Below are 12,091 nucleotides of genomic sequence, written 5' to 3'. Positions count from 1 at the left end.
GAATACATGACTTTACTGAGAGTGTCAATCAGAACACAGGAGCCATTTATTCAGGAGATGGGAGAGGTTTTACACAAGTTTATGAATGAGAGCTGAAGTACCGTCCCCCAGGCACCTCGCCAGAACCGGCAAGCCCCGACCCTCAGGCACCTCGCCAGAACCAGCATGCCACGACCCCCAGGCACCTCGCCAGAACTGGCATGCCCCGTCCCTCAGGTACCTCGCCAGAACCAACACGCACCGACCCCCAGGCACCTCGCCAGGACCGAAACGCACCGTCCCCAAGCACCTCGCCCGAACTGAGATGCACCGACCCCCAGGCACCTCGCCAGAACCGGCACTCACCGTCCCCAAAGCACCTCGCTAGAAACGGCACGCACCGTCCCCCAAGCACCTCGCCAGAACCTACAAGCACCGTCCCCCAAGCACCTCGCCAGAACCGGCATGCACCATCCCCCAGGCACCTCGCCAGGAACTGCACCCACTGTCCCTCTAGGTACCTCGCCAAAAGCGACACAAAAAATTCCCCAGGTACCTTACCAGGACCGGAACGCACCGTCCCCCAGGCACCTCATCAGAACCGACACGCATCGTCCCCCAGGCATCTTGCCAGGACCATCCCCCAGGCACCTTGCCAGGACTGACACGAACTGTTCCACAGGCATCTTGCCAGGACCGACACGAACCGTCCCACAGGCATCTTGCCAGGACCGACACAAACCGTTCCACAGGCATCTTCCAAGGACCGGTACGCACCGTCCCCTAGGCACCTCGCTGGGACCAGCATTGATTTTCACAACAATGAGCTGTCTGTGGAGACACCATGATTTAGTAGGTATAAGCCACCTAAAAGACTGTCTTCAGCATAATGACAACCATGCAGTGCCCTCTGTGATGACCTTTTATCCATAGTGGTTATCATGTACTATCACAATATATGGACAGCGTGCTGTGTGAGGAACTACAAGTACTAGAGAGTGGATCCCAGCGATCGATGAGTGCTGGCATGTCCTAATATACTTAAGGACATAGGGCAATCAGGGATATAATTTGTCTCCTACCAAAGATAAAATAAAGAGTAGAGACGTGGTGAGGACAGCAGGTAATCTAATGGGTCAGGTACAACAGAACACGTTCTCCCTCCGGAAGTTCTGATCTGCCTTTAGGGATTTCCCTTTCCCCCTCAATTCCAGGACGAAAAAGACATAATCACTCACTCTCTTTCTTAAGGATGTCAACAGCCAGAACTGCCTGCGAGAGGTTGTCCTTGTTGGATCGCATGTCCTTGATCACGACATTGTTCAGCTCCTTCTTGAAGTCGCTCAGTGACTCTTCTTTGAAGCCTAAATAAAAGACCAATCCGATATAATGGTGTCACCGTATCGGACAAAGTGGGAAAATTAGATTGCCGGCATTGTCTGCTCTCCACGATTCCTCAGTGTCCCGCATCATCCAGACCCTCACCTTTCCATGCCACTTGTGCCACAATTTGGGAGTTACAATCATGCTTAATGCACATGTAGTGCTGTCAGATCGCCGTGGAAAAAAAGAAAAAGCACACACACAACGGAAAAATAAAATTGTTACAGGTCTAGAAAAAAAAAAAAAAGCAACAAAGCAATTTTTTTTTTTACATGGGGGCATTACACAGATAGGCGGTGTCATACAGATAGGGGTTTTACACGGATAGTGGGTTTTCCACTGATAGGGGCCTTTCCTTGGATAAGGGGCTTTCCATGGATAAGGGCTTTGCATGGATAAGGGGGCTTTCCACAGGGGGGGGCTTTCCATGGATAAGGGGCTTTACATGGATAAGGGCTTTGCATGGATAAGGGGGCTTTCGATGGATAGGGGGCTTTCTATGGATAAGGGGGCTTTCGATGGATAGGGGGCTTTCAATAGATAAGGGAGCTTTACATGGATAGTACAATCCCTTTAATTATGGAAAAATTTTGTTGCGGCATGTGAATGGAGTCTTATAAACTCATGTCTTTCCATGCGAACTTCATCTACATACATTACAGCATTAGCAGCAATTAAACCCCTAAATTATCCCTAAATGCTCCCACAGGTAATAGCCAAATAATTGAAGGAGAAGCGTCAAAACATAGAAGTAACAAAGCATATGCTAGGCTAGAAAAAGTATTATGTCCAAATTTGTTTTTGACTATTAAAAGCACAGATTAATAATTTGAGGGCTCTTTTTGTTTTTTTTTAAGACATTTTTCTTTTTTTTCGCTTTAGGGTATTCACGAACATCTTTGTGCTAAAATATTGGAACTGGTGCATTTGATGAATTTTGCGCAAAATCAAAAATGCTCTTTAATTTGCTCCATAGCTTTTTTGTGCAAGCACATTGTTAAAAAAAAAGTGATTTTTTTTTTTTAACAAATTCCAAATTGATAATTTGGTTGACAATATCTAGGGGAAAAAATACACACATTGGTGAAAAGCAAAAAAAAAAAACAAAAAGAAACAGGCAAACACATAATATACTTAAAGGCGCAAAATAAAGTAAAAAATTGGCGCAAAATAGGCTAAAAACAGCAAAAACTAGACAACAAAAAGGTACAAATGCAATGAATCTGCCCAAAGGCTTAATACATAACCCCTAATATTTATCAAAAAATGAGAGACATCTATACGCATACCTGTCTGGCAAGGCACATAGAAGTATGGGGCAAAGCCGTGAATATGGCAGCATATGCTGTTCCCATCCGCGGTGATCCCAAACATCCGGATGATGGGTACAGGTCCCTGAGTAGCGCCGGGCATCCCAGGAATAGGTGACCCTGTAAAGCAGCATTGGTTACATAGTGGGAGACAGATCTCAATCACTTTTAGGCTACGTTCACAAGACCGTCTTTTGAGTCTCTGTCCGTGGGAAAAAAAGTAACATCATGCAGACAACACTAGGAGCAATGTTATTCAATAGGGCTGTTCACTAATATAATTATAATACTACAGTATGGCGCCTTTATGTGAGGTTACGCTGTCATCTACAAGCAACCAATCAGGTGGTGGAGAATACCGCCATAGTGTGATAGAACATGTTCTGCTCTATTTCTTCACTGATCCTGCTCGATTCCTTGAAGAAAATAATCTGTTTCCTCTATAGAAGCTCATAGTTAAAGAGGACTTGTCACCACGACAGGGGTGGCCAGTTTTTTCTCTTTTTGTATTTTGGCTGATTCCCTGAGAATTGCATTTTTTTTTTGTAAATCTGCCAGATTGGATGTTTTTTATATGTGTATATATACACACATACACACACTTCTCAAAAAAATAAAGGGAACACTTAAACAACAGAATATAACTCCAAGTTAATCAAACTTCTGTGAAATCAAACTGTCCACTTAGGAAGTAACACTGATTGACAATCAATTTCACATGCTGTAGTGCAAATGGAATAGACAACAGATGGAAAATAATTGGCAATTATCAAGACACACTCAATAAAGGAGTGGTTCTGCAGGTGAGGACCACAGACCACATCTCAGTACCAATGTTTTCTGGCTGATGTTTTGGTCACTTTTGAATGCTGGTTGTGCTTTCACACTCGTGGTAGCATAAGACGGACTCTACAACTCACACAAGTGGCTCAGGTACTGCAGCTCACCCAGGATGGCACACCAATATGAGAGCTGTGGCAAGAAGGTTTGCTGTGTCTGTCAGCGTAGTGTTCAGAGGCTGGAGGTGCTACTAGGAGACAAGCCAGTACACCAGGAGACATGGAGGGGGCCGTAGGAAGGCAACAACCCAGCAGCAGTACCGCTACCTCCGCCTATGTGCAAGGAGGAACAGGAGGAGCACTGCCAGAGCCCTGCAAAATGATCTCCAGCAGGCCACAAATGTGCATGTGTCTGCACAAACAGTTAGAAATCGACTCCATGAGGATGGTCTGACGTCCTCAGATGGGGGTTGTGCTCACACCCCAACACCGTGCAGGACGCTTGGCGTTTGCTACAGAACATCAGGATTGGCAAATTAGCCACAGGCGCTCTGTGCTCTTCACAGATGAAAGCAGGTTCACACTGAGCACATGTGATAGACGTGACAGAGTCTGGAGACGCTGTGGAGAGCGATCTGCTGCCTGCAATATTCTTCAGCATGACCGGTTTGGCAGTGGGTCAGTAATGGTGTCGTGTGGAATTTCTTTGGAGGGCCGCACAGCCCTCCATGTGCTCTCCATAGGTAGCCTGACTGCCATTAGGTACCGAGATGAGATCCTCAGACCCCTTGTGAGACCATATGCTGGCCCTGGGTTCCTCCTAATGCAGGACAATGCCAGACCTCATGTGGCTGGAGTGTGTCAGCAGTTCCTGCAAGGATGAAGGCATTGAAGCTATGGACTGACCCGCCCCACCCGTTCCCCAGACCTGAATCCGATTGAGCACATCTGGGATATCATGTCTAGCTCCATCCACCAACGTCACGTTGCAACACAGACTGTCCAGGAGTTGGCGGATGCTTTAGTCCAGATCTGGGAGGAGATCCCTCAGGAGACCACCCGCTGTCTCATCAGGAGCGTGCCCAGGAGTTGTACAGTAGGAAGGTCATACAGGCACATGGAGGCCACACACAATACTGAGCATCATTTTGACTTGTTTTAAGGACATTACATTCCACTTTAATTTTGTGTGTGACTCCAAATCCAGGTCTCTATTGGTTAATGAATTTGATTTCCACTGATGATTTTTGTGTGATTCTGTTGTCAGCACATTCAACTTTGTACAGAACAAAGTATTCAACGAGAATATTTCATTCATTCAGATCTAGGATGTCTTATTTGAGTGTTCCCTTTATTTTTTTGAGCAGTGTATAAATATATATATTGTAAAGAAAAAACAGCACTCGCATTACTGTCCTTTAGTCCATGTGGCGGGACAATCCTTTCAGAAGCTGGAGAGTGGGGAAGTTTCTATACAATTTTTTACATATTTGAACGCCAACTTTTCTACATGCACCACCAAGCTTAACCCTATGAGGTATGCTCTGAACTAAGCATTGATTCAGACTATTGTTAGCAAGTTGGTGCCATTTCTTCCTATTTCTTATATTTCGCATACACACACATATATATATATATATATATATATATATATACACACACACACGTGGTTAAAGTTGTTGGTACCCCTCATTTAATGACAGAAAAGCCAACAATGGCCTCAGAAATAACTTGAATCTGACAAAAGTAACAATAAATCAAAACTCTATGATAATGAACAAATGAAAGTCAGACATTGCTTGTCAACAATGCTTCCACAGAATTTTTAAAAAAATAAAACTCATGAAATAGGCCTGGACAGAAATGATGGTACCCCTGGAAATAATATGACAAAAGGGACATGTTAAATCGCAGTGTGTCCACTAATTAGCATCACAGGTGTCTACAATCTTGGAATCAGTGAGTGGGCCTGTATAGAGGGCTACAGATACTCACTGTGCTGTTTGGTGACATGGTGTGTATCACACTCAACATGGACCAGAGGAAGAGAAGGAAAGAATTGTCTCAGGAAATTAGAAAGAAAATTATAGACAAAAAAAGTTATAAGACCATCTCCAAGCAGCTTGATGTTCCTGTGACTACAGTTGCACATATTATTCAGAAATATACAGTTGTGGCCAAAAGTATTGACACCCCTGCAATTCTGTCAGATAATACTCAGTTTCTTCCTGAAAATGATTGCAAGCACAAATTCTTTGGTATTATTATCTTCATTTAATTTGTCTTAAATGAGAAAACACAAAAAGAATTGTCCTAATGCCAAATTCGATATAATTCCACACCAAACATAAAAAAGAGGGTGGACAAAAGTATTGGCACTGTTCGAAAAATCATGTGATGCTTCTCTAATTTGTGTAATTAACAGCACCTGTAACTTACCTGTGGCACCTAACAGGTGTTGGCAATAACTAAATCACACTTGCAGCCAGTTGACATGGATTAAAGTTGACTCAACCTCTGTCCTGTGTCCTTGTGTGTACCACATTGAGCATGGAGAAAAGAAAGAAGACCAAAGAACTGTCTGAGGACTTGAGAAACCAAATTGTGAGGAAGCATGAGCAATCTCAAGGCTACAAGTCCATCTCCAAAGACCTGAATGTTCCTGTGTCTACTGTGCGCAGTGTCATCAAGAAGTTTAAAGCCCATGGCACTGTGGCTAACCTCCCTAGATGTGGACGGAAAAGAAAAATTGACAAGAGATTTCAACGCAAGATTGTGCGGATGTTGGATAAAGAACCTCCACTAACATCCAAACAAGTTCAAGCTGCCCTGCAGTCCGAGGGTACAACAGTGTTAACCCGTACTATCCGTCAGCGTCTGAATGAAAAGGGACTGTATGGTAGGAGACCCAGGAAGACCCCACTTCTTACCCCGAGACATAAAAAAGCCAGGCTGGAGTTTGCCAAAACTTACCTGAAAAAGCATAAAACGTTTTGGAAGAATGTTCTCTGGTCAGATGAGACAAAAGTAGAGCTTTTTGGGCAAAGGCATCAACATAGAGTTTACAGGAGAAAAAAAAAGAGTCATTCAAAGAAAAGAACACGGTCCCTACAGTCAAACATGGCGGAGGTTCCCTGATGTTTTGGGGTTGCTTTGCTGCCTCTGGCACTGGACTGCTTGACCGTGTGCATGGCATTATGAAGTCTGAAGACTACCAACAAATTTTGCAGTATAATGTAGGGCCCAGTGTGAGAAAGCTGTGTCTCCCTCAGAGGTCATGGGACTTCCAGCAGGACAATGACCCAAAACACACTTCAAAAAGCACTAGAAAATGGTTTTAGAGAAAGCACTGGAGACTTCTAAGGTGGCCAGCAATGAGTCCAGACCTGAATCCCATAGAACACCTGTGGAGAGATCTAAAAATGGCAGTTTGGAGAAGGCACCCTTCAAATATCAGGGACCTGGAGAAGTTTGCCAAAGAAGAATGGTCTAAAATTCCAGCAGAGCATTGTAAGAAACTCATTGATGGTTACCGGAAGCAGTTGGTCGCAATTATTTTGGCTAAAGGTTGTGAAACCAAGTATTAGGCTGAGGGTGCCAATCATAGAATCATAGAATCGTAGAGTTGGAAGGGACCTCTTGGGCCATCGGGTCCAACCCCCTGCTCAAAGCAGGATTCGCTAAATCATCCCAGTCAGATGTCTGTCCAGGCTCTGTTTGAAGACTTCCATTGAAGGAGAACTCACCACTTCTCGTGGCAGCCTGTTCCACTCATTGATCACTCTGTCAAAAAGTTTTTTCTAATATCTAATCTGTGTCTCCTCCCATTCAGTTTCATCCCATTGCTTCTAGTCTTTCCTTGTGCAAATGAGAATAAAGTTGATCCTTCTACAATGTGACAGCCCTTTAGATATTTGTAGACAGCTATTAAGTCTCCTCTCAGTCTTCTCTTTTGCAAACTAAACATTCCCAAATCCTGCAACCTTTCCTCATAAGACAGGGTTTGCAGACCGGTCACCATTCTGGTCGCTCTTTTCTGAACTTGCTCCAGTTTGTTGATGTCTTTTTTAAAATGTGGTGCCCAAAACTGGACACAATATTCCAGATGAGGTCTGACCAAAGAGGAGTAGAGGGAAATAATGACTTCACGTGATCTAGACTGTATGCTTCTGTTAATACATCCTAGAATTGCATTTGCCTTTTTTGCTGCTGCATCACACTGTTGACTCATATTCAGTCTGTGATCTATTAGTATACCCAAGTCTTTTTCACATGTGCTGTCACTTAGCCCTATTCCTCCCATTCTGTATATGCTTTTTTCATTTTTATTGCCCAGATGTAGTACTTTGCATTTCTCCCTGTTAAAAACCATTCTGTTAGTTGCTGCCCACTTCTCCAGTTTATTTATATCTTTTTGAATCCTCTCTCTTCTCTAGTATTAGCTATCCCTCCTAGCTTTGTGTCATCAGCAAATTTAATCAGTTTACCCTCAATTCCTTCATCTAAATAGTTGATAAAGATGTTGAACAATACAGGGCCCAGGACAGAGCCCTGTGGTACCCCACTTGAGACATTCTTCCCACTGGATGTGCAGTCATTTACGACCACTCTTTGGGTCCGATCACTAAGCCAGTTATGAATCCACCTAACAGTTGCCTTGTCCATTCCATACTTAGTCATTTTTTCAATAAGGATTGTATGAGAGACTTTGTCAAATGCTTTGCTGAAGTCAAGATATACTATATCTACAGCATTTCCTTGATCCACCCAATCAGTGATTCCGTCATAGAAGGAAATTAAGTTAGTCTGACATGACTTATTAATTACAAACCCATGCTGACTCCGTTTAATCACTTCATTCTTATCCAGGTACTGACATACATGTTGTTTAATAATTTGTTCAAAGATCTTTCCTGGTATAGAAGTCAGACTCACCGGCCTATAGTTGCTTGGGGGTGCACCTTCTTCCCCTTTTTTAAGATAGGAACATTTGCTCTTCTCCAGTCTTCTGGTACTTCTCCTGTTCTCCAAGAATTTTCAAAGATTATGGAGAGGGGTTCAAAAATTTCTTCTGCTATCTCCTTCAGGACTCTGAGGTGTAATTCGTCTGGACCTGGAGACTTGAATTCATTTAGGTTAGCTAAGTGTTTCCTCACTATCTTTCTGTTTATAGATATCCTGGATTCTTCTATTCCCTTAATAGGAGAGTGAAGAACAGTTGATGTTACATTTCCTTTCTGAGAGAAAACAGAAGCAAAATGGGAATTTAAAAGTTTGGCCTTCTCAACATCCTGTCTTACCATTTCATCATTTCCATCCTGTAAAAATCCTATAGCATCTTTGACTTTTCTTTTACTTTTGACATATCCCCAAAATCCTTTATTATTGCTTTTGACGTCTCCTGCAAGCCTCAATTCATTGTCAGCTTTAAAAATCTGATTCGTGCCCTGCAAGTTCTGCAGGCACCATTATATTCTTCTTTAGATATGCCTCCCTCTTTCCATTTGATAAACATTTCTCTCTTCCTTTTTAGCATGTGCTTAAGTTCTGTGTTCATCCATCCTGGTTTCCTTAACTGCTTCCTATTCTACCCTCTTTTTGGAATTGTTAACAATTGTGCTTTGAGAATTTCATTTTTCAAGATTTCCCATCCTTCCTGGACATTTTTGTCCTTAAGGATATCCAGCCATTGGATCCCTCCAATTCTCTTTCTGAATGCCTTAAAATCTGCCTTTCTGAAATCTAACCTTGATGTTTGAGTCTTCACAGGTCTTCCTCCTCTAATTATTCAAAATTCTAAAATAGCATGGTCGCTACCTCCTAGGGTCCCAGCCACTTTTACCTCCTCAACCATTTCCTCCCTGTTTATAAGGATTAGATCCAAGGTAGCAGTTCCTCGGTTTCTCCCCTACTTTTTGGAAGATAAAGTTGTCAGCAAGAGAGAATAAGAATTTCCTTGACCTGTTAGTTTTGCCTGAGAGAGATTCCAAACAAATGTCAGGATAGTTGAAATCTCCCATGACAACTATGTCATATTTTTTGGAGAACTTGGCCATTTGCTGCATAAAGAGTTCATCCATATCTTCAGCTTGAACAGGCGTCCTGTAGTAAATGCCTACAGTAGTGTCCTTTACAGTGTTCTGTCCTTGTATTCTTACCCAAACAGTTTCCACAGAACTCCCACTCTCTGAAGCTTCAATCTCTGTGCAGATATACGCGTTTCTAACATACAATGCGACACCTCCTCGTCGTTTATCAAGTCTGTTTCTAGCAAATAAGTTGCATCCTTCTATCAAAGAGACGGATAATACGAATGGTAACAAAAGAGCCCAGAAAAACTTCTAAACAGATTAAAGGTGAACTTCAAGCTCAAGGAACATCAGTGTCAGATCGCACCATCCGTCGTTGTGTGAGCCAAAGTGTACTTCATAGGAAACAACCAAGGAGGACACCATTGTTAAAAAAGATCATAAAAAATTCAGACTGTAATTTGCCAAGCTACATGTTGACAAGCTACAAAGCTTCTGGGAGAATGTCCTATGGACAGATGAGAAGAGAATGGGACTTTTTGGCAAGGCACATCAGTTCTATGTTCACAGACGGAAAAATGAAGCATATCAAGAAAGTAACACTGCCCTTACTGTGAAACATGGAGGTTCTTTTATGCTCTGGGGCAGCTTTTCTGCATATGGCACAGGGTGTCTAGAATCTGTGCAGGGTACAATGAAATCTCAAGACTATCAAGGGATTCTAGAGAGAAATGTGCTGCCCAGTGTCAGAAAGCTTGGTCTCAGTTGCAGGTCATGGGTCTTGCAACAGGATAATGACCCAAAACACACAGCTAAGAACACCCAAGAATGGCTAAGAGGAAAACACTGGACTATTCTGAAGTGGCTTTCCATGAGCCCTGACCTAAATCCTATTGAGCATCATTGGAAAGAGTTGAAACATGTCGCCTGGAAAAGGCAATCTTCAAACACGAGACAACTGGAGCAGTTTGCTCTTGAGAAGTGGGCCAAAATACCTGTCGAGAGATGCAGAAGTCTCATTGACAGGTACAGGAATCGTTTGACTGCAGTGATTGCCTCAAAAAGGTTGTGCAACAAAATATTAAGTTAAGGGTACCATTATTTCTCTCCAGGCCTATTTCATGAGTTATTTTTTTTTTTAAATTCTATGGAAGCATGGTTGAAAAGCAATGTATGACTTTAATTTGTTCATTTTCATAGATTTTATTACTTTTGTCAGATTCAATTTATTTCTGTGACTATTGTGGGTTTTTCTCTCAGTAAACAAGGGGTACCAAGAGTTTTGACCACGTGTGTATATATATCTCATAAAAGTCTCAGGAAACACCACACTCTTGGAGGTGGTTTAGCTTATGCGGACCTAGTGAAGCATGGTGGTGCCTCGGCGATGCCTACAGCGAAGCATGGTAGTGGCTCCTGATGCCTACAGCGAAGCATGGCAGTGGCTCATGATGCCTACAGCGAAGCATGGCGGCGACTTGTGATGTCTATAGCGAAGCATGACGGTGACTCGGTGATGTCTACAGCTAAGCATGTAGGTGGCTCTGTGATGTCTACAGCGAAGCATGTCGTGGCTCGGAGATATCTACAGCGAAGCATGTCGGTGGCTCGGTGTTGTCTACAGTGAAGCACTGCAGTGACTCTGATGTCTACAATGAAGCATTGTGGTGGCTCTGTACTGTGAATCCTACAGAAGCATGGTGGAGGCTCCGTGATGCCTACAGTGAAACATGGTGAAGGCTCCGTATGCCTAGTGAAGCATGGTGAAGGCTCAGTGATGCCTACAGTGAAGCGTGGTGAAGGCTCCGTGATGCCTACAGTGAAGCGTGGTGAAGGCTCCGTGATGCCTACAGTGAAGCGTGGTGGAGGCTCCGTGATGCCTACAGTGAAGCGTGGTGGAGGCTCCGTGATGCCTACAGTGAAGCGTGGTGGAGGCTCCGTGATGCCTACAGTGAAGCATGGTTGAGGCTGTAATGCCTACAGTGAAGCATGGTTGAGGCTGTAATGCCTACAGTGAAGCATGGTGGCGGCTCCGTGATGCCTACAGTGAAGCATGGTGCAGGCTCCGTGATGCCTGCAGTGAAGCATGGTGGAAGTTCCATGATGCCTACAGTGAAGCATGGTGGAGGCTCCGAGATGCCTACAGTGAAGCAAGGCGGAGGCTCCGAGATGCCTACTGTGAAGCATGGTGGAGGCTCTATGATGCCTAATGTGAAGCATGGTGGAGGCTCTGTGATGCCTACAGTGAAGCATGGTGGAAGCTTCATGATGCCTACAGTGAAACTTGCAACAAACCAATGATCCTAAAGCATATCTAAAAGTTTAACAAGGCTTAGTCTCAGAAGTGCAATGAGATTCTGAAGCAGCTGTCAGTCGCCTGACTTCAACTCTATAAAAAATCTTTGGTAGGATTTAATGAAGGCAGTCGTAGCACAAAAAAAAGGTTATTTGCGATCTGGAGGGTACTGCCCATGAGGAATGGTCTAAGGTTCCTCAGGGACGCTGACAGTAGACAGTTTCTGGCTATGTATCACATCTACAGCAGGTCATAATAGCTCAAGACACTTGTCATGGAGAGGAGAATGAATAATTCTCAAACTGCTATTTTGTG

General features: G+C 43.6%; 1 protein-coding gene across 1 annotated transcript in view; it reads right to left on the bottom strand.

Annotated features, from left to right (window-relative positions):
- Positions 1 to 12,091, bottom strand: part of POLD1 (DNA polymerase delta 1, catalytic subunit) — a 141,103-nt gene that overhangs the window by 102,506 nt on the left and 26,506 nt on the right. The window contains exons 4-5 of the mRNA XM_073570976.1: positions 2,652 to 2,792; positions 1,218 to 1,343 (exon numbers count right to left, since the gene is read on the bottom strand). Of these exons, the coding sequence (XP_073427077.1) occupies positions 1,218 to 1,343; positions 2,652 to 2,792 (267 nt within the window). The remainder of the gene's footprint in view (positions 1 to 1,217; positions 1,344 to 2,651; positions 2,793 to 12,091) is intronic.

The sequence above is a fragment of the Dendrobates tinctorius genome, unplaced genomic scaffold (genome assembly GCF_039654945.1).
Source record: "Dendrobates tinctorius isolate UK_male_01 unplaced genomic scaffold, ASM3965494v1 ptg000028l, whole genome shotgun sequence".
Lineage (NCBI taxonomy): Eukaryota > Metazoa > Chordata > Amphibia > Anura > Dendrobatidae > Dendrobates > Dendrobates tinctorius.
Note: the sequence above shows the minus strand (reverse complement) of the source record. Positions and strands in the feature narration are given on the sequence as shown.